This window comes from Canis lupus, chromosome 4 (assembly GCF_048164855.1).
Source record: "Canis lupus baileyi chromosome 4, mCanLup2.hap1, whole genome shotgun sequence".
In the NCBI taxonomy this organism is placed as follows: Eukaryota; Metazoa; Chordata; class Mammalia; order Carnivora; family Canidae; genus Canis; species Canis lupus.
The window spans coordinates 85,317,024-85,344,518 of NC_132841.1; the positions used below are offsets into that span (position 1 = coordinate 85,317,024).

Sequence of the window (27,495 nt, forward strand, 5' to 3'; positions counted from 1 at the left end):
ATTTTTTGCATTTCTATATCCTACACATTATACCACAGGCTTTAAAGCCATTACATGTTTTGCACGTTCATAACATTCAGTTTCTGTCTGCTGTATCTCACCATTTCACACTGAAGAAACTAAAAGTCAGAGAAGTCCGTTTACTAGCCAAAATCCTCTCCCGTCATAAATGGTAGACTGGCTTCAATAATCTTAAAGCATGTGTTTTAATTTTACATTTTATTTACGCTTTCAGTCATGAACAATGGCTAACAAAATTACGACTTTGTAATCGAGGACTAATTATTTTGCTACACTAAGAATAAATTTCAGTTTGTGGCTGTATTAGTTTTCTACGGCCGCCATAACAAAATACCATGTTCTGGGGACCTCAAACAACAGAAGTTTACTTTTTCAAGTTTCTGAAAGTTGGGAGTCCAAGTCAAGGTTCTGAGAGGAGTTTCTTTCTCCTGAGGTTTCTCTCCTTGACTTCTCTCTCCAGGTGGTCACACTTCCACTTCTTCACAGGAATTTTTTTTTTTCTTCTTAAAAAGACACCAATCCTGGTGGATGGGGGCCCACTGCAGTCTCCTTTCACTTAGTTGTCTCTGTAAAGAGCTTACCTCCATGAAATTATGTTCTGATGTACTGGTTGTTGGACTTTAACATAGAAATCTGGGAGTGAGGCAACATTTAGCCTCAAATGGTGGTCTCACCATTGATTGGGATGATTTCATCATTCCAACTTTGAACTCAGTGTGATTCAGAGGTATCTGGTCTTAGGAAGATGTGTACCCTGTCATCATTACAGATGCTGGTACGTATTTACACATGTGCCCAGCTTTATTGTATTATTTTATGGATGATCGCTCATGATTTTTCAACATCATAGACAGGATACACTATCACTTTGGGTTTATAATATTTTGGGGCAGTATTTCTTAAATATTAGTAAGTATAAGAATCACTTTTTATTTTATTTTTATTTTTTTAAGATGGTATTTATTTATTCATGAAAGACACAGAGGGAGGCAGAGACACAGGCAGAGGGAGAAGCAGGCTCCCTGTGGGGAGCCCAACGTGGACTCCATCCCGGGACCCCAGGGTCACGCCCTGAGTGGAAGGCAGATGCTCAACCACTGAGCCACCCAGGGATCCCCAGAATCACTTTTTAAAATAGACCCATGACCCCACTTCAAACATGTGCTAAGTCTGGAGTGGAGCCTGAGAATAGAACACAATTTAAATGGCAAAATCCTAAGACACACACATGAACTCAAGTAATTTTTAAAATTTTTATCCCGAGAAATGTCATGAATTCATTTAGCATACTTATTGAAACAAAGTGAAAGCTTGAGATGATTATTAGGAAAAGTCTTTTGGTGTGAATATTCCTTTGGTTTTAAGCAAACATAATTCCTCTTACTGCAGAAAAGAATAACTTTGCCTTTTCCATCATTATCCCTACATTCTTCTCTTTGTCTAAAAAAAACCTTGAAAATATCAAGTTATCCATTTGATTTTTTTTTTCCTTTTTTACAACCTGGCTTCCCAAATATAGTAACTTCGTAATCTACATAATATTGATAAGCTCTCATTTGTTTTAGTGGCATTAAATCAACATGCAATTTTATCTGTTGCAGATAAAGAGGGTAGCAATTATTAAAACATTACTACTGGAAAAACATGTTGTGTTTTGAGGATCCAGCACAGCTGGGAGCTGCACACACCTCAAGCACCAGATGCTTTATTCCCTGTCGTTTGTTAAGAATTATTTACACACGTGGATGGGGGAGGCACTAAGCATTCTTATTATATCAAAATTTGTTATTTTTGTTTAGGTAATTAAAAAAATACATGCAGAAAAATGCTTCCTTTCTTTCTAGTGTGTTTGAACTGGTTTCCAGTCTTCCTCAAATGGGAGACATCATAAGTGTGTCCTATATTCCTTTGAATATATTTTGGCATAAAGATATAAATGTAAATATATATTTTATCCCACTTAAAAAAATTAATGGCATACTATACTATTCTTTAACTATGTTGGATAACTTTCTGATGCATATATAAGGATAAGCCTAACATTCCATTGCATGGACCTGTCATAATCCCTTTGGAGAGTCATCTGTAGATGGACATTAACAGGAAAATGTTAACAGGTAAATGTGCTGTCAAAAAAAAAAAAAAAAAAGGTGACTTTTACATAGATCATTTCCTTTGTATGTCATCCCAACAGAAAAAGTTCCTTGTGTGACAGGAGGAGATTATTGTGACTACCTTTTATTTCATTTTTACTTTTAAACAATGTATCTTAACAATCTGTAGGACAACTTACTAAAGTAGACTTTATTCGTCAAACAGTATGTTTTATGACTTGCGTAGAAATGGACAAGTTGTCCTCAAAGGGATTGACCTATTTTACAGAACCCTAAGCAACGTGTAAAAGGACACACCTCCTCCCACAGTCTTGCCAATGAGCATGGGGTAAGGTAAGGGTATCTAACATACCCTTGGATTTTTTTTTTTTTTTTTTACAGTCTATTGGGTGAAAAATTAGATGTCGATGTAGTTTTAATTTCTATGTTTCTTATTAGGAGATTGATGATTTTCTTAATATGTTTGAAAGCTTTGTTATGCTTTCTTCACAGTGAATTGTTCATCATGTACTTTGTTCAATCACATGGGGGCAGGGAAGGTGAGATTACTTTGTTTGTTTTGCTTACCATAATTGTCCCATGGAGACATTTCCAGATTTTATGAACTGGTTTTTAACAGGCATCTCTTTTATGATTTCATGGGTTAAAAAAAAAAAGTCTTCCACATTAGCCTAGTACATTTACGTGGCTGACACTATAGCTACCCAGAGTAGCTGCGTTTGAAATGCAAGACTCTTCATCTCCTTCCAGAGACACATATTTTTAAAGATTTTATTTATTTATTCATGAGAGACAGAGAAAGAGGCAGAGACACAGGCAGAGGGAGAAGCAGGTTCCCTGTGGGGAGGATGTGGGACTCCATCCCAGGACCCCGGGGTCATGCCCTGAGCCAAAGGCAGATGCTCAACCACTGAGCCACCCGGGCATCCCCAGATTGTTTTTAGGAAATCTGCTGTGTGTGTGTGCGGTTCTGAGTGCAGCCGTGACTTCTCTGCTTTGTCTGAATCATACTGAGTTCAGGGCAGCTTTTCTATCAACCTGACCTCCTCCTCCCCTTCATGGTCCCATTGCAGAGATTTTATACGTGGGCATATATATATTCATCCTCAGTTTGTTTTTGCTGGGATTTACTATTGATAACTCCATTTGCTTTTGACATCTCTCTCAGTGGTTCTTTGCTTCCATTTCCTTCCATGTAGTACGTGAAAATGACTTTAGTTCATTTCTATAGGTTTTGGAAGCCCTTACTTATAATTTAGATTCTAGGGATTATATGTTATTAGAGACTGAATGTTTGTGTTTCCTCAAAATTCGTGTGATGAACCCTAAGGAAGTAATTAAAGTTGAATAAGTTCATAAATGTAGGACCCTGACCTGATAGGTTTCTTGTCCTTATTGAAGGAAACAAACAAACCCATTAAAAAGCCATAATCTGGGGATCCCTGGGTGGCTCAGTGATTTAGTGCCTGCCTTCGGCCCAGGGCATGATCCTGGGGTCCCAGGATCGAGTCCCACATCGGGCTTCCTGCAGGGAACCTGCTTTTCCCTCTGCCTGTGTCTCTGCCTTTCTCTCTCTGTGTCTGTCATGAATAAATAAATAAAATCTTTAAAAAAAAAGCCATAGTCTCTCCCTCTCTCCTTGTGCCCATGAAACAGGGAAAAGCTGCGTGAGGCCTATGGAGAAGGCAGGAGGCTACAAGCTAGAAGGAGAGCTTTTTATTTTTTTTTTAATATTTTATTTATGTATTCATGAGAGACACACAGAGAGAGGCAGAGACATAGGCAGAGGGAGAAGCCGGCTCCATGCAGGGAGCCCAATGTGGGACTCGATTCCAGGATCATGCCCTGAGCCAAAGGCAGATGCTCAACCTCTGAGCCACGCAGGTGCCCCTAGGAAGAGAGATTTTACCAGAAATTGAATGAGCTAGATCCTTGGTTTTCGACTTTCAGTATCTAGAACTGTGAAAAAACTTAAGTTCTGTTGTTTAAGCCACATAGTCTATGGTATTTTGTTACAATAACTCAACAGATTTACACATATGCTTCTTATAGTTTTATGGGAAAAGACATTGGTAATTTTTGGTTGTCTTTCCTCAATTGTGTTGTGCTTACTGCCTTTCAGTGAAATTAAATAGGGTATGGAAGTCATATTTATATACATATAGTTTATTTTTTATTTTTTTTACATATATAGTTTAGTATCAGATCATACTGTGATAATTCTATTTAAAAGTTGAGATATCAATAGTCTTCATTGTGGTTGATTATTGCACAAGAATACATATATTCTGTTTAACCCAAATGGCTTTGTAGGAGCCATTATTAATCCTCACTTTTTATTTAGTTATTTCTTAAGACTTTATTTATTTATTTGACAGAGAGAGAACACAAACAGGGGAGTAGAAGAAGGAGAAGCAGACTCAGACTCCCCGCAGAGCTGGGAGCCCAATGTGAGGCTCCATCCCAGGACACTGGGGTCATGACCTGAGCTGAAGTCAGATGCTTAACTGACTGAGTGACCCAGGTGCCCCAGATTCTCATGTTTGATTTATTTATTTATTTATTTATTTATTTATTTATTTATTTATTATTTATTTATTTTTAAAGATTTTTAAAATTATTTATTTATTCATGAGAAACAGGCACAGAGAGAGAGAGGCAGAGACACAGGCAGAGGGAGAAGCAGGCTCCATGCAGGGAGCCCAACCTGGGACTCGATCCTGGGACTCCAGGATCAGGCCCTGGGCTAAAGGCAATGCTAAACCGCTGAGCCACCCGGGCTGCCCAGTTTTCATGTTTTTAAAATCAACTATTGGATGGGGGTGGGGCATGGGTTTTCACAGGTGTGAACAGGACAGTTCAGTAAGTTTCAATGGGAAAGTAAGAGAATACCTGTGACCTCTCTACCACCAAAGAAGCAATATTGTGATAGATCATGGCTTACCTGCCCATGATGAATACAAAAGCCTCAACCCTAAAATAGATGATGGGATCTAGCAAATATATGAGTTTAATATGGGTATTAGAGCAGATAGGAAAGAAAAGAACTTCAGGACCTCATGGCTATCCTGTTTGGATGTGTGTACTCACATGTGAATCTATAAGGTCAGCCTTGCAGGCAGATGTCTTACAACTATTTGGTTGCCCTCCCCAAAAGAAAACAATAGAATGCTCATAGTTTTACTGGTAATTGGATTATTATTACTAATTACAGTTGAGAAGTTTATATAGGCCAGGCTCTTAAGAGATATTATCTCACGTGATAATTGTCTCATTCATACTGGATGGGGTTACTATGCTCATTTCAAGGAGGCAACCTCAGTCTAGCAGAAGTTAGCTTACTCGGATTAACCAGTTTACCAACGTTGAGTGACAGGGCCAAGACTCAAACTTAGTTCATCCTGACTCCAAAGCTTTCTTTTCAAGTTCACCACCTGTCTAATCCAGATCATCTCTCTAGGAATGACGAGGTATATGATGAAAATTTCTCTATTTTGATAATTTACAAATTCAATTTACATGAGATTTGTTCTCTATTTTGATGATTTACAAATATCATTTCTATGTAAATTTAATTTACATCATATAGGTGAAATATTATAGATAATTCTTTTCTTTTCCTATTTAACTGCATCTTATATAAGCTTTGTTATCTATCTGTACAAAACCATGCTGATAAAGAGACATTCCTTTGCACTGCTTTTTAAAAAACTCATGTTTCACAGAGCATCGTCAGCCAATAAACCCAAAAGCCTGTTTTTCTTTTTGGTTTGAACTCACAGATTTTTAAATCAATCTTTTGAAACAAAAGAGTGTGGCTGTCCACTAATTTGAGTCTCTGCTTTTCAAACATACAATGTCTACATTTTCAGCAGTAAGATATTAAATATTGAAATTATTGTAGATTTTGAATTTTGTGATATATGATAGTTAAACATAACAAGTCAGCTCTATGGTAAACATAAAATGTGCTTATTATTATGGCAAAAAGCAATTGCAAAATACTAACATAGCATCCCAAAAAGTGTCAATTTATCTTTCTTCATTTATCCTTTGTTGTTGATACAGCTGTCACTTATTACAATGTATCTTCAACACTACATATGCACATTAATTTTGATATATGAAAAGTAGAACTTAGTGTCAGAGAAAGAAAATTAGGATTTTTGCTTTTCCCTTTCTACCCAATTTTGTTTTCATTTATTTATTTACTTATGGTGAGTTGGTAAAACTTTTATAATAAGAGCAAATAATACAGTTATCATCATAGTAAATGTTCTCAGGATAAGAATCTAGACCTAGAGAATATACTTTTAATTATTTGGGAAGTGACTATAAATACCTTTTGAATATTCCCAATAAAGATATATTAGCTGACAAACCTCGGTAGGACCACAAAGTAGCTATTATATCCATTAACTATGTGGCAAATTCCACGTGTAAACATATCAGCATGTTATCTAATAATACTCTGGAGGACACTACACAGTTGTGTTGTTTTGTTTTCACATGATTCAACAAAGTTATACTCTAGTAACCCACAAGAGTTAACTGGAATTTCCACGGGGACTTTATTACGATTGGGAGACCCTTTTATATATCCAGTCTTTTAAATGATTACATTATGCAAACATATTACCTACTTTATTCTCTAATTGCTAAAAGCTATAAAAGCATAAACAGGGTAATGCAATAACTGGAAATATATACAGCAAATTGCAAATAAAAACTCAATGAGTTTTAAGATATTAAAAGTAAAACCCTCTACTTTCTAAGCTGTCTCAAAAATTAGATATTTAATGTCTCATTTTATTAACATCTCAAAAATTTCTAACATCTTGAAAATATTAGGATTAATTTTCCTTTTATAGATCGGAAAGATTGATAGCAAAATAGATGAAGAAGATCTTCTGTACTTCCCCATGTCCTTTTTTTTTTTTTATCATAAGTCATCATCACAGAAGAAAATTTCCCTTTCATTTCAAAACCCCTACCTTTGTAGATTTTGTTCCTAGAGTTTAACCTAGTTTATCAGGATAAGAGAATCAGACTCATTTAAACCTTAAGCTCCTTATCTCACTGAAGCTATTAGAAGACATTTGAATATGCATGACTTTGATTTTTTCTAAGTTAAGTTGGAAAGATAGAAAATGTGGAAGAAAAAAATCACATTTATCCTAAATGTTATATAACATTGATTATCATAGTATATTAAATATTATAATAGTTCACTAGAAATAATAAATAAAGGGCTTCCCATATTGTTGTCTTTAAATTTTGTGGATAGAAAAAAAAGTAACATAATAAAAATCAATATGAATTAAATTTTAAAGTGCAATATCCATAGAACAAAATATCACTAACACATTTCAAGGGCTTATTATGAATCAGAAAGAGTGCTTTATCTTCTGGTTCTTATAATACTAACTACAATTTACAGGCTAGGTACTACTATCATATCATCCAATATCCAGGAATGAGAGTTTTGAGATATTAAATAACTCACATCTCAAGGACCAATGACAAGTGGCTATAGGCATAATGATTCAAAACCATGTCTAGTTAAATACAGTTTTGGAGAAAGACACTGAATTCAAATAGAACTGTCTTCAGAGCTCATGTTTTAGGCAAACAATTTCAATGCCAGAGTCTTAGTATCTTCAGGTAGAAAAAGATCATAAAACTATTTAATTAAATAAGATACTGGCTTTAAGGATATGGCCCATTACATATCATGTATAATATATATTTAAAAATGTTCATTTCTGTACTTCACTCCATAAATATTTGTAAACATAAATTCAGTGTAAAAAAATAGGTTGATGGTATCTGGGTCTTTTATCAACAAATATATTGACTTAAATGTTTGCACAATACTTTCCCCATTAAAATATCTGTTCTCTAGGCTTCTCTGATACCTCACCTGCTCGCTGCCTCCACCATTACCACCAACCACATATTTCTTATATTTCTTTTACAGACTCCTAATCCTTTATTTGTTTTAAGATTAATTAATTTATTTATTTGAGAGAGAGAAAGAGAACATACAAGTAGGCTCAGAAGGAGAGGGAGAGAAATCCTCAAGCAGACTCCCTGCTAAATACAGAGAGTGATGCAGGACTTCATCCCAGGATGTTGAGATCATAATCTGAGCCAAAATCAAGAGTTGGCTGCTTACCTGCCTAAGCCATCCAGGCACCCCTCCTGATTCTTTACTTTTAATTCTAAATGTTGAATGCCTGATACTGAGTCCTACGCCTTTCTACTTCAATTTCTTCCAACACGACCTTATTCGCCAATAGCTTTAAGTTACCGCAGTGTCTTTCTGACTCTCATGCTAATACCTTTTTTTCCTTCTGATTTCCCCACTGAGCTCTAGACTTTAGGTGACTGCTCGCTCAACATCTCCTTTCAGATGCCCCACAGGTAGCTCACATTTACTAAGTGAAAATAGACTCTACATTTTTGCCCACTTAGTCTTTACTTCTTATGATTCTGCTTGCTTCTTTTGCCTTCTAATCCAACCATCAGCACCTCTGACACGTAGTCTTAGCATATATGTATATAAATATTGTACTTGTTGAGCTAGCTGGCTGCCTTCATCCTTCCTATGCTAGTACCTTATACTTAGCCACCATCATCCCTCACCTGCACTTGTAGCCTTCAGATCTGTTCTTCATTTAATCCTATTGATCCCTCATGTTCCATTCTTTCCATGGATATTAGAGTGTTCTTTTAAAGCTTATGTTATGCATTACTCACAACTCTCCAGTCTCTACTTGGGTCAATTCATATAAAATTGCATGTCTTGAGTGATGTCTTCAAGACGACAGAATGGTAAGTTCCAGACCCTACTTCATCACATGAAGACATTCATTCAGATTCTCATTATGAGAAATCTAGAAACTAGTTATGATGCTTCTGCATCTCAGGCAAGTATGAAACCAAATATATCAAAAGCAGTAGGATGATTTGTGTTACCTTCTCACCATAATGCCTCCTTCTTGAACAGTACCATGCAATTAGGGGGAAGCTCTAAGCTTCCCGCCACTCCCTGGGGAAGGGAGGAAAAGACTAGACAATATGCCCAGCATTCTTAGTGTTTTAGGGCAATGCCCAAATGACAGGCCTCTGACTCTTCTGTCTTAAAATGCTATCAGGACCCAGGAATGATGGGATCCTGGCTCTTACCACTGCTCTTTAACATTTATTATCAGTCCTAGTCAAAGCTGGGTAACCAAAAGAAAGAAAAGACAATCAAATTACAAAGGAAAAATACGGGATCCCTGGGTGGCGCAGCAGTTTAGTGCCTGCCTTTGGCCCAGGGCGCAATCCTGGAGACCCGGGATCGAATCCCACGTCAGGCTCCCAGTGCATGGAGCCTGCTTCTCCCTCTGCCTATGTCTCTGCCTCTCTCTCTCTCTCTCTGTGACTATCATAAATAAATAAAAATTAAAAAAAAAACAAATTACAAAGGAAAAATAAAGCTATACTTAATCACAAATTACATGATCTTATATAGAGAAAACCTAAAGATCCCCCTGCACACACACAAACTCCTATAACTGTAAATAAATTCAATACCATTGCAAGATGTAAAATAAACTTACAAATATTGGTTGCATCGCCATTCACTAATAATGAATAGTCGAGAAAGGAAACTAGGAAAACAAACAATTCCATTTATAATAGCATCAAAAATAGTAACACAAGACAAATTTGGTCAAGGACATAAGACTTATACACTGAGAGCTACAAAATAAAAGAAATGCAAGACACAAATGAGAAAGACATGCCATGTTCATGTATTAGAAGATGTAATATTAAAATCCCCACACATCGCCGAAGTGAACTACAGATTTAGTGTAAGCATCCTTATGGAAATCCCAATGACATTTTACATAAGTAGAAAAAAAAAAAAGCTAAACTAAAATTCACATGTAACCAAAAAAGACCCCAATAATCAAACAGTCTTGAGAAAGAACAAAGCTGGAAGCATCATACTTCCTGATTTCAAAACATATTACAAGCCAGTGATAAAATAGCACATTATTTGAATAAAAACAGACACATAAATCAATAGAACAATAGCAAGAGCCCAGAAATAAACTCAACAGATATCCCAAGAGTCCAAGAGTACACAATGGGGAAAATATCCTCCCTTCAATGAACTTTGCTGGGCAAACTGTGATCCATGTGCAAAAGAATGAAATGAGACCTTTGTCTTACACTACACACAAAAGTTAACTCAAAATGCATTAAATACATTAAGACCCCAAACTACAAAACTCTTGGAAGAAAAAATAGGCAATTGGTTCCTTGACATTGATCTTGGCAATAATATCTTGTATTTGACACCAAAAGTAAAGACAGTAATATCAGAAATAAATGAGACTGCATCACATTAAAATGTTTCTGCACAGCAATGGAAATCTTCAACAAATTGAAAAGGTGACAAATACATGTTAAAAATATTTGCAAATCATATATCTGGTAAGGGATTAATACCCAAAATGTGCAAAGAACTCATATAACCCTAGCAAAACAAACAGATTGAAAAATGAGCAGGGGATCCACATATACACATATCTCAAAAAAAAAGGCATACAGATGGCCAACAAATCCATGAACATGTGCTCAACTGTGCTCGTCAGGGAAACGCAAATCAAAACCATGGTAATGGGACACCTGGGTGGCTCAGTGGTTTAGCGTCTGCCTTAGGCTCAGGGCGTGATCCCAGGTTGGGGGATTGAGTTCCGCATCAGTCTCCCTCTGAGGAGCCTGCTTCTCTGTCTTTCTGTGTCTCTGCCTCTCTCTCTCTCTCTCTCTCTCTGTCTCTCAAGAATAAATAAATAAATAAATCCTTTAAAAAATAACCACGATAAGATATTCCCTGATACCTGTTAAAACAGCTACTATTAAAAAGACAAGAAGGGATCCCTGGGTGGCGCAGCGGTTTGGCGCCTGCCTTTGGCCCAGGGCGCGATCCTGGAGACCCGGGATCGAATCCCACATCAGGCTCCCGGTGCATGGAGCCTGCTTCTCCCTCTGCCTATGTCTCTGTGCCTCTCTCTCTCTCTCTGTCTGTGACTATCATAAATAAATAAAAATTAAAAAAAAATAAATAAAAAGACAAGAAATAACAAGCATTGGCAGGGAAACCCCTATGTACCATTGGTGGGGATGTAAAAAGTGATGTCCTACTATGGAGAATAGTATGGAGGTTCCAAAAAATTGAAAATAGAACTACCTGGTATTCCAGCAGTCTCACCTCTGGGTACATATGTGAAGGAAATTGAAATAGGAGAGAGATCTGCACTTGGTGCTGATTGGAGCGCTATGTGCAACCGCCAGGACGTGTAAGCAGCTTAAGTGTCCATTGACAGACGAATGGATAAACTTCTTTATCGTGATGAATCTCAAGGACGGAATGCTCAGTGAAATAAGCCCATCACAGAGGACCAACACTGCATGATCCCATTGGCGTGAGGCATCTGAAGCAGGCACACTCAGTGAAAATGAAACTGGAATGGGGAGACAGGACTGGAGAGTTGCTCTTCAGCGGGTGTAACCTTCCAGTCATGGAAGGCGGCTTTAAGACTTTCTTAATTCTTTCAAATTTAGATAATGTTATTTCTCATCTGCACTCTTTCTGCATGTTATCCATACATTTCTTTTTTTTTTTTTTTTTTTTTTTTTTTTAATTTTTTTTTTTAATTTTTATTTATTTATGATAGTCACACAGAGAGAAAGAGAGAGAGGCAGAGACACAGGCAGAGGGAGAAGCAGGCTCCACGCACCAGGAGCCCGATGTGGGATTCGATTCCGGGTCTCCAGGATCGCGCCCTGGGCCAAAGGCAGGCGCCAAACCGCTGCGCCACCCAAGGATCCCATATCCATACATTTCTTATCATATTATTTCTTTCCAGTTACCTCACAGTATTACTGGTGAAAATCAAATAATAAAAAACAGGAAAATGTACTTCCACATTTTCACATATTATAATGCAGCATATATTATATATTTATAATAATATTGAATCTTGTTATATGTGTTTTATGTTTCTTAGTCTCTGATAAACCTTGTCAATGTCTTCCATTTCTGCTTTTTTAATTTTAGTGTCCTGTAAGATCACAGTGCAGTATTTTGGATATAGTAGAATTTAACAAATAGATTTTATTGAATTCATAACAGAAAGGCAGCAGATTTGCCTACAGTGTTAGATGTGCAATACTTTGGTTTATATTGGCATTGTTGAATATTAAAAATCATTAAACCATATCCAAATTCAGTTTTCATTGAAAGCCTAGATTGTATTTTAGGTCATCTAGGCCTTTATTTTGAACTATGTATTAGATTAAGTTCATGTTTGTTATTAGATGATTCAGATATTAATTCAAGGGACATATATATTTTTTTTTTCTTTCTATGCCCATTCTGCTACTTTGGGCATTCGAGAAAGAACAATGGACATCCATCCTGTTTTTAAGAAGTTCATAGTCTTGTTTGAGAAAACAAAATACATGATAAAATTTTATACTGCAAATTAAAGTGCTGTTTACAGTATGCTAGGGGCACAGAGAAGTACCTGACCCATGTGGGGTGGTGAAGATTGCAACTGGGGGACATATGGAGGGGATGATGCTTGTGTGTGTTTTTTTTTTGTTTTTTTTTGTTTGTTTGTTTTTTTTGATGCTTGTGTTTGAAAGATGAGTGCATGGTTTTCAAGGACGAAAGCTGTGAAGGGCATTTCAGAAGATGCAGAGCATGCAGTTCATGTGAACACACATTCTGTGTTCCGATTACTATCGTTATTGAGCACGTGGAGTATAGAGTTTTAGGAGGAAATGGCTTTGATACAATGTCTTCTTAGTCATATTGTTGAAGTGTGGTTTCTGAAAATTGGAAAATCTGCTATAATTAGAAAAACTGTACAGATAACCTAGTTTACGTGATGCAATAGGATTAAAAAGCAAAACAAAACAAAACATTGAGAATCATTCCAGGTTGGAGATTGTGCAGCTGTGGGACACCAGTGTCCATCATGCAGACTGCATATAATAGGATACTCTTCAGGGTTAAAGTGTGGCCAGGTGGGGCCCCTGGGTGGCTCAGTAGTTGAGCATCTGCCTTTGGCTCAGGTCGTGACCTCGGGGTCCTGGGATCGAGTCCCACATTGGGCTCCCTGCATGGAGCCTGCTTTTCCCTCTGCCTGTGTCTCTCATGAGTAAATTAAGAAATAATAATAATAAAAATCCTTAAAGTGTGGCCAAATATAAATAACAAGCTCACGATGTGATGTAAGGATTGACTATATTGGTAAAAGCATGATTGTAATGATAAAGGTTAAATTTGAACCTGAATAGAAATATGAAGTTCTACCAAACATCAGGCCATTTGAACATACTTTTTTGAGTATGCATTTATAAAAAACACTCCATATACCTTTTTTCTGTTTGGGACATTTTATCAAATTCTCATTAATTAAAATTTGCAAGTACAATACTTAACATTTAACAATGTTTGGTTCCGTATACATTTACATTTTCTAAGGAAAACTGTAACAGTTGGTCTGACTCAATATTTTACCTAATACTTTGGTATGTATATAGCGTAAACATTTTTAATTTTTTTGAGATATCATTTATTTATTCATGAGAGACAGAGAGAGGTAGAGATACAGGCAGAGGGAGAAGCAGGCTCCTTGCAAGGAGCCCGATGTGGGACTTGAGCCCCAGACTGTGATCATGCCTTAAAATTTTTAACAATTAATTTTTTTATAAGTAAGAATCATGGCGTTTCATATTATATTTTAATTAAGCCAACAATCTTCCGTATAAATTCAGGAAACTGAAATACCCCAAGAAAGGAGAATCATATTCCTACTTTTTTAGTAAAGGTAAGCCACTTTGCTGTAGAAATAATTAAAGAATACATCCTCCAGAGGCGCCTGGGTGGCTCAGTCAGGTGAGCATCCAGCTCTTGGTTTCAGCTCAGTTCATGACCCAGGTCCATGAGATCAAGCCCCTTGTGGGGCTGCATGCTCAGTGGGGAGTTTGCCTCTCTCTCTTTCTCCCTCTTCCTCTCCCTCTCCCCCAGTGTTCCCTCTCTCTCTAAAATAAAAATAAAATACACTTTAAAAAAAATACTGCATACTACAGAAAAGCTATTTTTTTTTCAACTTTTATTGGTTTATTATATCCCCCACTGAGTATCTTTTTGGGTATACTCCCATTTGGGACATTTATTGTAGTTACTTTTAAAACTGTATGGTTTAAAAAGATTTTCAAAGCATACATGGGAAATACTTTTTTTCTAAATTTTAAGGACACAAAGATCAACGTTAAATTCTGGCTGGAGATTACAATCGAGTTTGGAAGACAAGTAAACGCCTATGTCATGTGATGAATGTGATAAGGTGGAAAAAAATTCTTTTATGTTCTTGTCTGGTGCTTCTGTATTAAAACATTAATAAGTGAAAAGCATGTAAATTTATTTAATATAAGTGAAAAGCATATAAATTTATTTAATATAAGCTTTACATGACCTAGGAGCCTACATAAGGACATAAAAACTGATAAAAAGCAGTTAGAGCCCGACTCAGACAGTCAGTCAGATGAGTAGTAAACTGAAAAAATTAACAAGGCAAAAAGGCTCGGACTAGTTAGTGGATTGGGTACAGGGACATGAAAGGTAAGGATCACTATAGCAAGGCTTTTTTATTTTTTTATTTATTTTTAATTTTTTTTTACAAATTTGTCTTGGCCTCCACTTTCAATCCTTGGTGATAAGAATATTTTCTCCCTTCTGCTATAGAGAGGATGTCTTCACATGGGCATATTATCTCCAGCTTTTAGGAAGATCAAAATGCCCTTTGTATCTGTAGTTTTTCAAGTAACTTTAATTTGAAATAATCGATATGCTAGCATGGTGTAATTTGGGTGGCGTGTCCTGGCCTCCTTCGTGACAATAGAACAGGGAACCTTTAGAACAGACTGGATGGGCTCTGGAGACTCACTTGGGGCACGGGTGACTCACTGATCCTTAAAATAGAGAAGTGGGCCTTTGATTTAGAAGGAACAGCTTGCACAAAGGCATACAGACTAGCAAGAGCACAGCATCGTCAGGAGACAGCATGGTGAAATATGAGTAGGTGTTTTCTGGGCAGACACTGAGGACGACAGGGAAAGGAGGAAGGTGCCAGCTATTGAAAAGCCATGAATTTCATCTGAAAGTGTTTTGACTCCCTCCTGGAGGTGATGCAAAGACATGGGGGAGTTTCAGGCAGGGACTTGAGATGCTATAGTTTGAGGACAGACTTCAAAGGCGGAGGCGTTTAAAGGGGACTTTGGGCCGGGATCACCCCTTCCATTTGCATTGCATAGTCCTTGTGTGCCCTAAATGACACGGACACGGAGATACAGGAGGAGATGTAGTTTTTCACTGCGGAGGAAAAAGACAAAAGTGGGATTCTGATATTCGTGATAGAAGTTGCAGGGAGAAAAAACAAAAAGCTATCACCAAAAGTAAGTCCTCTGGAAGTTAGGCTAGTGTCATCCATCATCTTGTCATTACCCCCGCCCCTATCCCTCCCCCACTGCTCCAAATTTTCCCTTCCCTTTTTCCTTCCCTCTGTACTTTATTTCCCATTACCCACCCTCCAAATCCAAAGGCTGGAGGATATACTATTTCAGTTCAATGGTTGTTAAATCAGGGTTACATTCAGCTGTGAGTAACAGACACCAAAGAGGCGTGGCTTTAGAAAGCCTGAAATACCTTCTCTATTCACTGAGCTTAGAGGAAGGCAGCTCAGGGCTTGTTGGGAGGTTGCACTCTACAGTGTTCTCTGTGATAAAGCTGCTTGGTTCCTGCATCTCCAGGTTATGACACTCATCCTCATGGTTCCCCCATCTCCAGGTTATGACACTCATCCTCATGGTTCCTCCAACCCCAGGTTATGACACTCATCCTCATGGTTCCCCCATCTCCAGGTTATGACACTCATACTCATGGTTCCTCCAACCCCAGGTTATGACACTCACCCTCATGGTTGACTATATTGGTAAAAGCATGATTGTAATGATAAAGGTTAAATTTGAACCTGAATAGAAATTTGAAGTTCTACCAAAGGTTATGAAGAAATATGAAGTTCTACCCAGGTTATGACACTCATCCTCATGGTTCCTCCATCTCCAGGTTATGACACTCATCCTCATGGTCCAGAAGGGAGCCTTAACCATCACATTCAGGATTCGAGTAGCAAGGTGAAGGGGACATGATATCTCCACGTCAGTCGTCTTCTAGGGAAATTTCCTGGGGGCTTGAGAGAGAACTTTGCTTATGTGCCATTGGCGATATAAGCCTCAACAGAGACTAGGAAAAGGAATGTTTATTCTGAGTAAGTGAGGTGCAGAAATGCAGTGCCAGCCAAGATGAATGGGTGCTCAGGGACGGAAACCAGATAGTGAGTTGGACCAGTAGGAGTCTGCATCACTACTGTTTTCGAGATGTTAAGTCAAACTGAATAACCAATTTAGAAACTTATTTCATGAAAATCTATCATCTTAGATGATGTGTGTGTGTATAACAAGAATATAAGTTAAACATAAAAAGAGTGTGATGGTGGAAATACTTCTAGAGGACGTGAAGAAATTCACAATATCTTTTTGTCACTTGGGCATCTGCAGATAAGTAGAGAAACTTACTATTTGGTATCACCATTTTCTTCCATTTGGTTTTCCAATTTTTGAAAAAGAATTTCAGCTAGATTTCAGGAAGGCTAGAATCAGCCACTGGAGGTAATTTTATGATATTAACTACTGCAGCCAAATAGATCAATATTGTGAATATTATCTTACCTTCTCATATATCTTCAGGACATTGTCCTTCCTACTATGTGTGTAACTTAGTTAATACATAAAATATTGAAATAAACCTCCATATAAATGTTCGCATTATTCTAATAATAATGGAGTTTGTCTTGAGAGACAAATAGTGACAACATAAATGATAAATCTGTCTTATTTCCTCTTATTTATATATTCTTACTCAACATAGTAGGAATGTTCAGACATGTATTTTGAACTATAAGTAATAAGATATTGCTTATACTACAGTACAGTATATGACATTGCAAACTTTACAAATGCATATTTGGCCCAATATTTGAATAGTGTCCTTAATTTCCTCTGTGTAAAAGGAACTTAGTGAAGAAGCAGGATTCTATTGATGAAATATAATTTTCTTATCCAATATTTGTGTCTTTGATTGTGACGGTCTTTGAAGTGAAAAGCAAAGTATAATGTTCACCGAATGAAAACATGATTTCACAAAGTTTCTCTGTAAAATATTTTTATAATGAAATATTCTGACTTGAAAATTTGGCATTTTAACACTACTCATGCAGCACGTACTCAGAGTTAATCGATGTATTTCTCATTTCTCTTTCATTCAACAAATGCTGGGATCCCTGGGTGGCGCTGCGGTTTGGCGCCTGCCTTTGGCCCAGGGCACGATCCTGGAGACCCGGGATCGAATCCCACGTCGGGCTCCCGGTGCATGGAGCCTGCTTCTCTCTCTGCCTGTGTGTCTGCCTCTCTCTCTCTCTGTCTGTGACTTAAATAAATAAATAATAAATAAAATATTAAAAAAAAAAAAACAAAAAAAAAAAAACAAATGCTTACTTACTGGCTACATTACGAGAAGGACTTCACAGGAAATGGAAAACGCATGCTGTGAGAACCAAACACAAAAAAACCATAAAACCTCCTCCCCCCCACCTCATACACAAAAACAAAGAACCTGGCACAAAGGGAAAATTAAATAATACCTCTATAAATAATTAGAATGCTGGTCTGCAATAGTAAAACAGAACTAGATAATGCTCTGGTGGTTTTGAGGAGCGAGCAGTCCCATTGAACTATGGTATCTGGAGAGCCATGGGAAGGGTTTGAGATGTCACCCCCCATCGAGCTGACAGGTCAGGCTGCCACAGTTTTGGAGCTGCTGACAATATAAGGGACTTGGGAGCACATAAAAAGAAAAAAAAAAAGACCTTATTACTCATGTCACAGCACGTGGCATGAGTTCTTCTTGTCTCTCACACCCCTTGGGGTGACATGAAGCAGCCCGGGTGTATGTTGTACTCACACCCTGGGGCACGGCTACGGACCCTAAATGTCGGAAATCTCCATGTCCTGTTGGGTCTGAAGAGCCGACCTCTTCAATTGTGTCCTAAAGGAAGACATTATAATCCAGGCAGAAAACAAATCTGCTTTCTGCCGCAAAGGGAGGTTCTAAACTTCCTTCCAAGGCTGTTTGCTATACATGTATCCACGGAAAATTGGCATCAGACAACGCTAGCAGTGCCACTCATTCAGAAGATGTGAAGAAACGCAAGAGACCCGAAGAGAATTGTTCTCCAAGTCAGAGAGGTCTTGGTGGAGAAACATCCATCCGTCCAGGCCTCAGATGATAGATTTGAGTAAATGAAATTTGGAGAGTAAGGCTCTAGGGCTAAGAAAGGGGAATGAGCCGGATGAGGGAGCAATGCCTGTATGTACACACACGTTTCCATAACTGACTGCTTGAAACTTAACATCTTTCGCACTTATGATAGTAATATTTTTAAGATATTTTATCTATTTATTTATTTATTTATTTATTTATTTATTTGAGAGAGAGAGAAAGAGATGGAGAGTGAGAGAGAGCACAAGCAGAGGGAGGACAGAGGGAGATACAGACGCCCTGCTGGGCAGGGAGCCCGATGCAGGACTCGATCCTAGGGCCCTGAGATCATAACCCAAGCCGAAGGCAGATGCTTCACTGACTGAGCCACCCAGGTGCCCCACAATATTAATATTCCCAACAGAGAAACATAATATGTGGAAGTTATTGCTTTTGATTTATAGGTTTATGTTACTTACATATTATATTTTAGAGAGAGCGATATTTTGAGATAATTTTATATATATTTAAGCATTTATATGCATTTTAGCAAATGCAATTTATTATATCAAACCTTTGGGGCTATGACAATATTCTAGAATGGTCAGACTGAGATTAAAAATACTGATTTGGGAATCAACCGAGTGATAAAACTTGAAAGAAATTTCAGTGAAACCTCTACAATCTATGTGTTTGTTTGTTTTAAGATTTTATTTATTTGAGAGAGAGAGCATGAGTGGTGGGGAGAGGGGCAGAGAGATGGGGAGAAGCAGCCTCCCAGGTGGGCAGGGAGCACCATGTGCGGCTCCATCTCTGGACCCTGCGATCATGACCTGAGCCCAAAGCAGGCACTTCACCTGCTGAGCCACCCAGGCTCCCCCAATCTATGTGGTTTCTGAGTATTTGCATTTTGACCATAAGCAAGAGCTCCGATTGACACAGATCAAGAAGAGTAAAATTGCTAGACAGGTAAATTACCAATTGAGAGAGAGAAAAACAAACAAGCTTATGAAGAGAGTAGTGAAAATAGAGACGGAAGGACAGAAGGTGGAACAATACTCAGAGGTCAATGTCATTAAGAATTTAATAAGAACTAGACATAGAACGAGAGAATGATACCAATATTCTTGATCATTGAATCCAAAAATGACGGGAACCGCAGCGCTAGCATCAGACATATGCCGGAGAGTGCACCTTGCCAGCTGTGGGAGTTATGCCTGTAAGCACCAACCCACAGATAATTTCACGATTTTGGAACATCCTGGAGATAATAGAAACACACACACACGGAAGTAAAGATAGATAAGTATTAAGTGATTATTTACTAAACTTAAAAAAATGTCTCTTATTCAGTACTTGTAACTTTCACCTTAATAAGTACCCCAGAATTCAAACGTGATATGAATTCCCTTTATTTAAATCTTCCTGATAGTATGATGGCTTTAAATAATTCATCATGGAAAAGTTAAGTTGCGTTATTTTCAAGCTTATACAAGGAACAGCTTTCTCATCTGATGAATATACAGATTTGACGGTCGGGAAGCCCCCCTTGCGTGTATTGAGCATCGTGTTCCATTGACATGTACTTACTTCTCCACACACGATGTCTTTGTACATCTCACAAAGAAAATGATTCCAAAAAATATGGGCTTTCCCTATACTTCATCTTCTTTGACATTTTCTGTTTAATCGAGGCTTGATCAATGCAAAGTCAGATAAATCCCTACCAAGTAACATATCACGCTGGCGATTAGAACTTGGTGGCAATTATGACTCTAGGTTTTTTGGATAATGTGAAATATCTCCTGTCACCCCTCATGTATGGAAACTAAAATGATAAATTCACAAAAAAAAAATCAACAGAGTATTCTTTTACAAAGACATTTTCAAAATAAGAAAAAGGACAAAGAACTTCGTTTTTTAAAAAAAAAATTAAACAGAAGGCATTTTCTAGATCTTTTAGAGCTCAAAGTTTATGAGTTAAGAACCACTTGGTTATTAAAAAAAGATCAGTGAAAGGCACACATTACAGGATTTAAGATTTAGGATAAGTGTGAAAATCCATTTCTCTGAGGATATCGTTTCTTGGAGCTCTATGAAGGAATGCGTGCGTTGAGGATGTATAAATGGCTGTTTGATCTCTGGTGATGTGAGTAACTCCCTATAAGTTAGAAAAGTAATTTATGAATAATAGTTGTTAAATCGTAAATTCAAATAATCAGATTGCTGCACATGCTCAGGTACTTCAATGAGAATCTTTATTAGTAAATGAAAAATATGAAGCTCAGAGAAAAACATTACTGAGAAAAATGTGATAATGTTCTACAAGATGAACATCTGAGGCCATGTCCCTTGATTCATAGTGCGCTGTTACTGACTCCACTCTGGAAGCAATGCTGGTTCACTTAAATTAAGTATCTAAGCAGAGGAGTGAGGTCTACATTATTCATTATTGCACGCAGTGCATTCTTTGGAAATTCCTCCTTTTTTTTTTTTTCTTTTTTCTTTTTTTTTGGAATGAGGGTAATGCTTTGTATCAGAGACAGTTCTTGTTTTCCAAATAACAGATATCAACTTTGACTCTGGAAGGCAGCAAATAAATCCATTGGAAAAACATTGGGCAGCCATGAAATCTGATGAGGGCTGGAGAAAAGGTTTGAGACACAGGAACCAGAAGAAGTTAGATCTTTTTTTTTTTTTTTTTTTTTTTTTTTAAGAAGTTAGATCCTAAGAAACGATGCCACATAGTCCCCACTCAAACAGTGTAGCTAGAATGACCCTCTAGTCATTCAGTTGCCACTGCCCCCCCCACAAGGCTGCAGGGCTCGTATGCACCCCATGGGGACCTTGAGAGCCTCCCACCGCTGGGAAAAAGTTCTCATTTCTCCCTTCATCATCCGTTTCAGCCTGTTGTGATGTGCATATGGAATCAAGGTGCTTATGACACTGGTATAAATTCTAACTAAAAGGTTGTAAAGAAGAAAGTGTCAGATTCCTAAGGGTTCAGAGGTGACAGGGTCTGTTTATCAGAGTTCATGTATCGGCCTGTTCCAGGAAAGCAGGGAAGGTATTTGAGTGCTGCTTGATCGGAGAATGGCAGGTGTCCGCAACGTATTTCTACTGTGCTCGTCTCAGTGCTTTATTACACTTTGTGTTTCAGTTCTTTCTAACCTTATGCAGGGATAGATTTCTGGAAGCAGGGCAGATTTTTATATTTGGAGTTCTCTCTCCTCATAGTAGATGAAGTTACTTACAAAAGCACAGTAGTAATGTTTGCGTGTGTTCTTTCATTCCACAGAGCCTTATTCATCACTTTATAATGATCATAATAGAGGTTCTAAACATATGTATGCAGATTCCACTGCATTTATATATTTTTTGGAATGCCAGACAAGATCAAGGATTATAAAGAACATGCTCATTCTACATATCTGTGATGCGTTACAAAACCAGTTTCTTCACCTTCACTCATGAATTATGCTTTGTTAAACAACTTCGCATAAAGGGCAAAGATGTTAATTTCATTTAAAAATCACACCAAATGGTGTGAAAGTATTACGATAGCACCTTCTATATATTCATCCACTTGACTTCTGAGAAGAAAGACTGAAGTTTTGTTTTTGAAATCTGTGACTTGAAAATTAAGTCTTTTGATACATAAATGTATATATATGTATATAAAATTACCCAGATAATTTATTAGACTCAAAAGAATATTAAAATCAATTATTCAGGCCACAAACTTCGGTAAATGAGAAAGTTGAGACTTAAAGAAATTAGATGATTCATATGTTTGTACTGTAAGTACATTGTTGGAAAAAAGAAAAAAAGGAAAGAAACCTGATTTTTTCTGACTTTCTTTCCAGTGCTCTCATCATTGTGGAGCTAGAATGGTATCTTTGAAGAAATATGTTAAATTGACTTCTTTCCCTTAGTCAAATGCATTTCAGTTTCCTCATGATTTGATAGTTCATTTCTTTTTTAGGGCTAAATAATATTCCATTTTCTGGATGAACCACAATTTATTTATTCATTCACCTGCTGAATGATATCTTGGTTGCTTCCAATTTTTGGCAATTATGAACAAAGTTGCCATAAATATTTGCTTGCAGGCTTTTGTGCGGACATAAGTTTTCAACTTTTTTGGGTAAATATCAAAAAGCACAAATGCTGGTTATATAGTAAGCCTATGTTTAGTTTTGTAAGAAACCGTCAAATTGACTTCCGAAGTGTTGCCAATTGCATTCCCACCACTCACGGATGAGAGTTCATGTTGCTCTCCATCCTAATAAATATTTGATATTGTCACTGTTCCATATTTTTACCATTCTAATAAGTATGTAATAGTCTCTTACTGTTTTTTTATTTTCTTTTTTCTTTTTATTTTATTATTTTCTTTTAGTCTCTTATTGTTTTAATTTGCATTTGCTGATGGCATATGATGTAGAGTATCTTTTCATATTATAATTTGCTCTATATCTTCTATGGTGAGATGTCTGTTAAGGTTTTTGGCCCATTCAAAAAAGTAAAAATAAATTCCAAAAAATTAAAAAGTATGTTAGAGTTTTTGAGTCATTTCAACTTCAATCAGTGAAAAATATATCTTTGCTTCCATAAAATATTGCAAACTTCAGGTTATAGTTACCAGATAATTAAAATAAAATCCTGGTCCTAACCCAATACAATTCTTGCATAACTAGAAAATAAGCATTACCATTAACCCTAATTTATGGGGAGAGACATTGATAGAAAAAAGCAGCATATTTTCAGTCTCATGTGAGATTTTTTTTAATACCTACTTGATACAAATATTTTCTTCTCAATTGTGTGAAAGAATTGTGCTATGGCTACTAATTTATATTCAGTTTTTTAAATCCTTATATTGTCATGTCATCTACCTTATAATTCATTCAGATCTGTATTTTGGTTTGTGGTGGTGTGCGGGGATGAGTTTTATGAAATGAGAAAGTGATTCATCTAATAGTTTTACTAGATAGAGCAGTCATAATCTTAAATCCATTTTTTTTCTAAATACATATTAAAACACACATATAAAACCAAGCAAAACTTGCTTCCTGTTTTTATAAGCTAATAATTTCAAGGTCAACCTTTTTTTGTTTTCTCTTCTCCTGTCTCTTCTTTTCCAGAAATATTTCTTTTTTTTTTTTTTTAAGGATTTTATTTATTTATTCATAAGAGGCACAGAGAGAGAGAGGCAGAGACACAGGCAGAGGGAGAGGTAGGCTCCCTGCAGGGAACCCGATGCGGGACTGGATCCCGGAACCTGAGATCACACCTTGAGCCAAAAGCAGATGCTCAGCACTGAGCCACCCAGGCGTCCCCGAGGAATGTTTCTTAAGTTTTGCTTTATTGACCAATTGTACTAAAATCTAAGACCAAGTCCTCAATATTTATTATTTGAAAATCAAAGCGTTGCCTCCTGTTCTCTTTGCCACCATTCTTTTGTTCCTGTTACCTTTTTTTATATAGCTGCTAGAATTATATGGAATGTCATTCCATGCTTAAAATCCGTTTTGCCTATATATTAAGACCACACCCTGGAATATTATCTGCAGGCCGCTCAGAATCTCTACAAGCTGTAATTCAGCCAGTTGATCCCCTTTCACTCATATTCAGTTGCGCCAATCTGGTCTCCATGTATGGAGTTACTTTAAATCACATTCATTTTTTTTTCAGGCATCTTCTTTTCTGCCGTGTTTTGCTTTCTTCTACTCTACTTACTAAGCAATCCAAGTACCTACTTCATTGATCCATGACAGTTTTTCCACCCTAAAATATTTTGAGCATTTTTTGAAATGCAATGAGTCACATGTAGTGTGTAATCCATGTATAGTGTGTGTTGTGAATTTCTACCACATTGAACAAAAGTAAAATAGGCACAAAAGCAAACCAAATTCATACTTAGTCTGGAGTACCTAATCACATATTGTTAAGATATCATATTAGACATGTGCAGATACTCATGGTCAGTTTCTGAGCATTTCTGCACTCCCTGGGGTTGCATTTCTGTTGTTTCAAAGTATTTTATACATACACACATCTATAAAAATACAAATACGCATATACACATATATATGCACAAATATCCAAATGCATAACTTGTTTTAAAATACAAAAAAAATAAAAAATAAAAATAAAATACAAATATATGTATATAAGCATATATATTATTTGTGTGTGCGTGTATATATATATGTATATATATATTTGTTTTTAAATATTGGGAATGGTACAGAGAGAGAAGTCCTTGTAAGAATGTCACAGCATGCAGGCTTATGGATGACCATGTATATGCATATTTGTCTGTATTTCCAAAATAATTTGTGTATATTCTTTACCTATCAGCATCATACTACACCATAGTATAATTTGCATTCACAGCAAATATGTCAAGCTACCATGTTTTGTAATCTATATCATCTTCTCTCTTTCCATTAGGCAGAAAATGGTTGTCCGTGTTCACTTACTGTGAAGATTTGGAATCAGACAACTACAGCTTTGATTCTCCAAGTGTTTCAGGATGTAAATGTAGCCTGACCTTTCCCTGATGGGCAGTTAAATCATGGACACGCTAAACAATTTACTTTGGACTGTCCTTTCAAAAGATGCTCTGGCTTCTCTCTTGAATGCGCACTAAGCATTTATAACTGACAAGGAAAGAAAGGAGACTGTGAACTGGAAAGCTATCTTACAATGAAAATTACGAGCACATCTTGCATCTGTCCAGTCCTCGTGTGTCTCTGTTTTGTGCAGAGGTGTTATGGAACTGCTCACCACAGCTCCATCAAGGTGACCAGAAACCAGACCAAACACATCGAAGGTGAAACCGAAGTCCACCATCGTCCCAAAAGGGGATGGGTTTGGAATCAGTTCTTTGTTTTAGAAGAACATATGGGACCAGATCCTCAGTACGTTGGAAAAGTAAGTTTTTGTTTTTTGTTTTTTCCTATTCTAAGAAATTATGGAGTAAGATGAGAATGGAGTTGGCTTGGTTTTGAAAAGACATGGAAAGTAGAGTGGAAATGCTATAAGATACTATTACTTATAATAAATGGTTTAAAACAATGACTGCAAAGTAATGTACTTTACCAGTCACGTCACCTCTCCCTAAACATTAGTCCATCCATGCTGGGCTGAATGTTCTTCACCAGTATATTACTCTTTACATTCTTTTGTATAAAATGGAAATATTTAATTAAACCACAATTGAGTACTTTACTTTATAACCACGAAGGTATTTTGGAATTCACAAAGTCATTTATTGGTGCAACAATATTCACATTTTTTAAATCGATTGCTAATGCACGTGAAGCAGAAAGAGCACACTGTTTTTTATGACATCTAATTTATTTTTTGCAAACTGATACAGAAATTGTATTTGAATTTCAGTCATCTTTTAAAAGCACATGGATATTATTTTTCAATTCCCCAAATTAATTTCCATTAAAAGTGCTGATATATTTTAAATACGCATTCAGCGTACACAGGATGTACCGGTTTTGTTAATGTTCTGAAAGAATGAAGTTGATAAAATAATCAGTAACTTCAGACCAGCCTCCCTTTCTCTCGAAAATACAAGACAGTTTAATGGCTTATCAAGCCCTTTAGGATATTGTGTGCTCAGTAAGAGTGGCCAGCTTAGCCATGTATCATGTAGGCTCCAGGGTAGAGAGTAGAGTGGGAGGTGGAGAGACCTGATGAATTACCAGCCGTTGGAAGCAGCCACTTTGGTTTGTTCAGTACCTCTGGGAGAAACAGTAAGCACAGCAGGAGAATCTCCATGACTGCAGGCTCAGTGAATTCCATCTCCCTGCTTGACTATTTATTTTCACTTTAGCACTGTTAGGAGAAAAAAAAAAAAAAAAAAGAAGAAGTACTCCGTCCAAGCCACGGTGCTTCCCTAATGTGTAGGCAGTACAGGATCACAAGCCATCTGCTTTAGCCCTCATCCAACAGGGACTGGGTTGCAGCTGTATTTTCCAGAGCCAGCAGGAGCTGCAGAGTCAGAATGTGGTACATAAAAAGAGATCTGAGTCAATTTTCTCATTTTCTTATATGCATGTTAAAATGAGACAAAACAACTCATCTTCATCATTTCCTTTTTGTTTTTTTTTTTCCTACAAAGTAGCCCAGAAAGCAAATGGAGACAAACGTGCTAAAATAAAAAATATATACTGAATCACTTAAAAATTATATTTGTTACGAATGTCAAAGTACTTTTCTGTCGTCATTTCTCTTCCTTGAAAAGGAGAAACATAAGAAAAAGAAAATCCCCCCTTGAAGTGCATACTAAGAGAAAAACATATTTAATGATTATAAATATTCTGTTATGTATATTTCTTGTCCTTTCGATCTAACTGAAAAACAAAACAAAGCCCCCCAAAATTTGCTGGAAAGGGACAGATCAGAGAACCTTTGATTTCATCTGGCGTCACCTCGTGTAGTGGAGGATGAAGCCATAATAGGTCAATTTCAAACATTCCTTCTGGGTTGGGTGCCAGTGAACACATGGGGAGAGCTTGTTACCCGTCGGGCGGTGGTGGAGGTCTGTGAAGCCGGTCACGTTTGTGGAGGTTCTGTGGAAATTTGTACCTGTTCTGGTCTTTACAGTATCAGTGAACAAATACGAAGGGTCACACCCAAGGATGTGGTTCTCTTATGGCCTATCTGACCTGATCCCCTCACTTAGTCTTTCTTCTCTAATCTTCCTGAATGAGAAATTCTAACTGAATTGTATTTTCTACAACTCATTTTTTAAAGACTACAAAGCTCAATCCATATGTGCTTAAAATAATTTTCTTTGTCTCATTATTTTAATTTGTTCAAGAAGCAGATTTGTATTTCACATTTATAAACACATTAATAAGGAAACAGCTACGTATTTCTACTTAC

The 27,495-nt window shown here is 37.0% G+C and overlaps 1 protein-coding gene across 8 annotated transcripts in view; it reads left to right on the forward strand.

Annotated features, from left to right (window-relative positions):
• The window catches only part of CDH18 (cadherin 18), a 943,171-nt gene that overhangs the window by 615,204 nt on the left and 300,472 nt on the right, over positions 1-27,495 (forward strand). For all 8 annotated transcript variants that reach the window (XM_072825036.1, XM_072825037.1, XM_072825038.1 and 5 more), the window contains one exon: positions 25,042-25,524. In XM_072825036.1, the coding sequence (XP_072681137.1) occupies positions 25,297-25,524 (228 nt within the window). In that variant the 5' untranslated portion in view covers positions 25,042-25,296. The remainder of the gene's footprint in view (positions 1-25,041; positions 25,525-27,495) is intronic.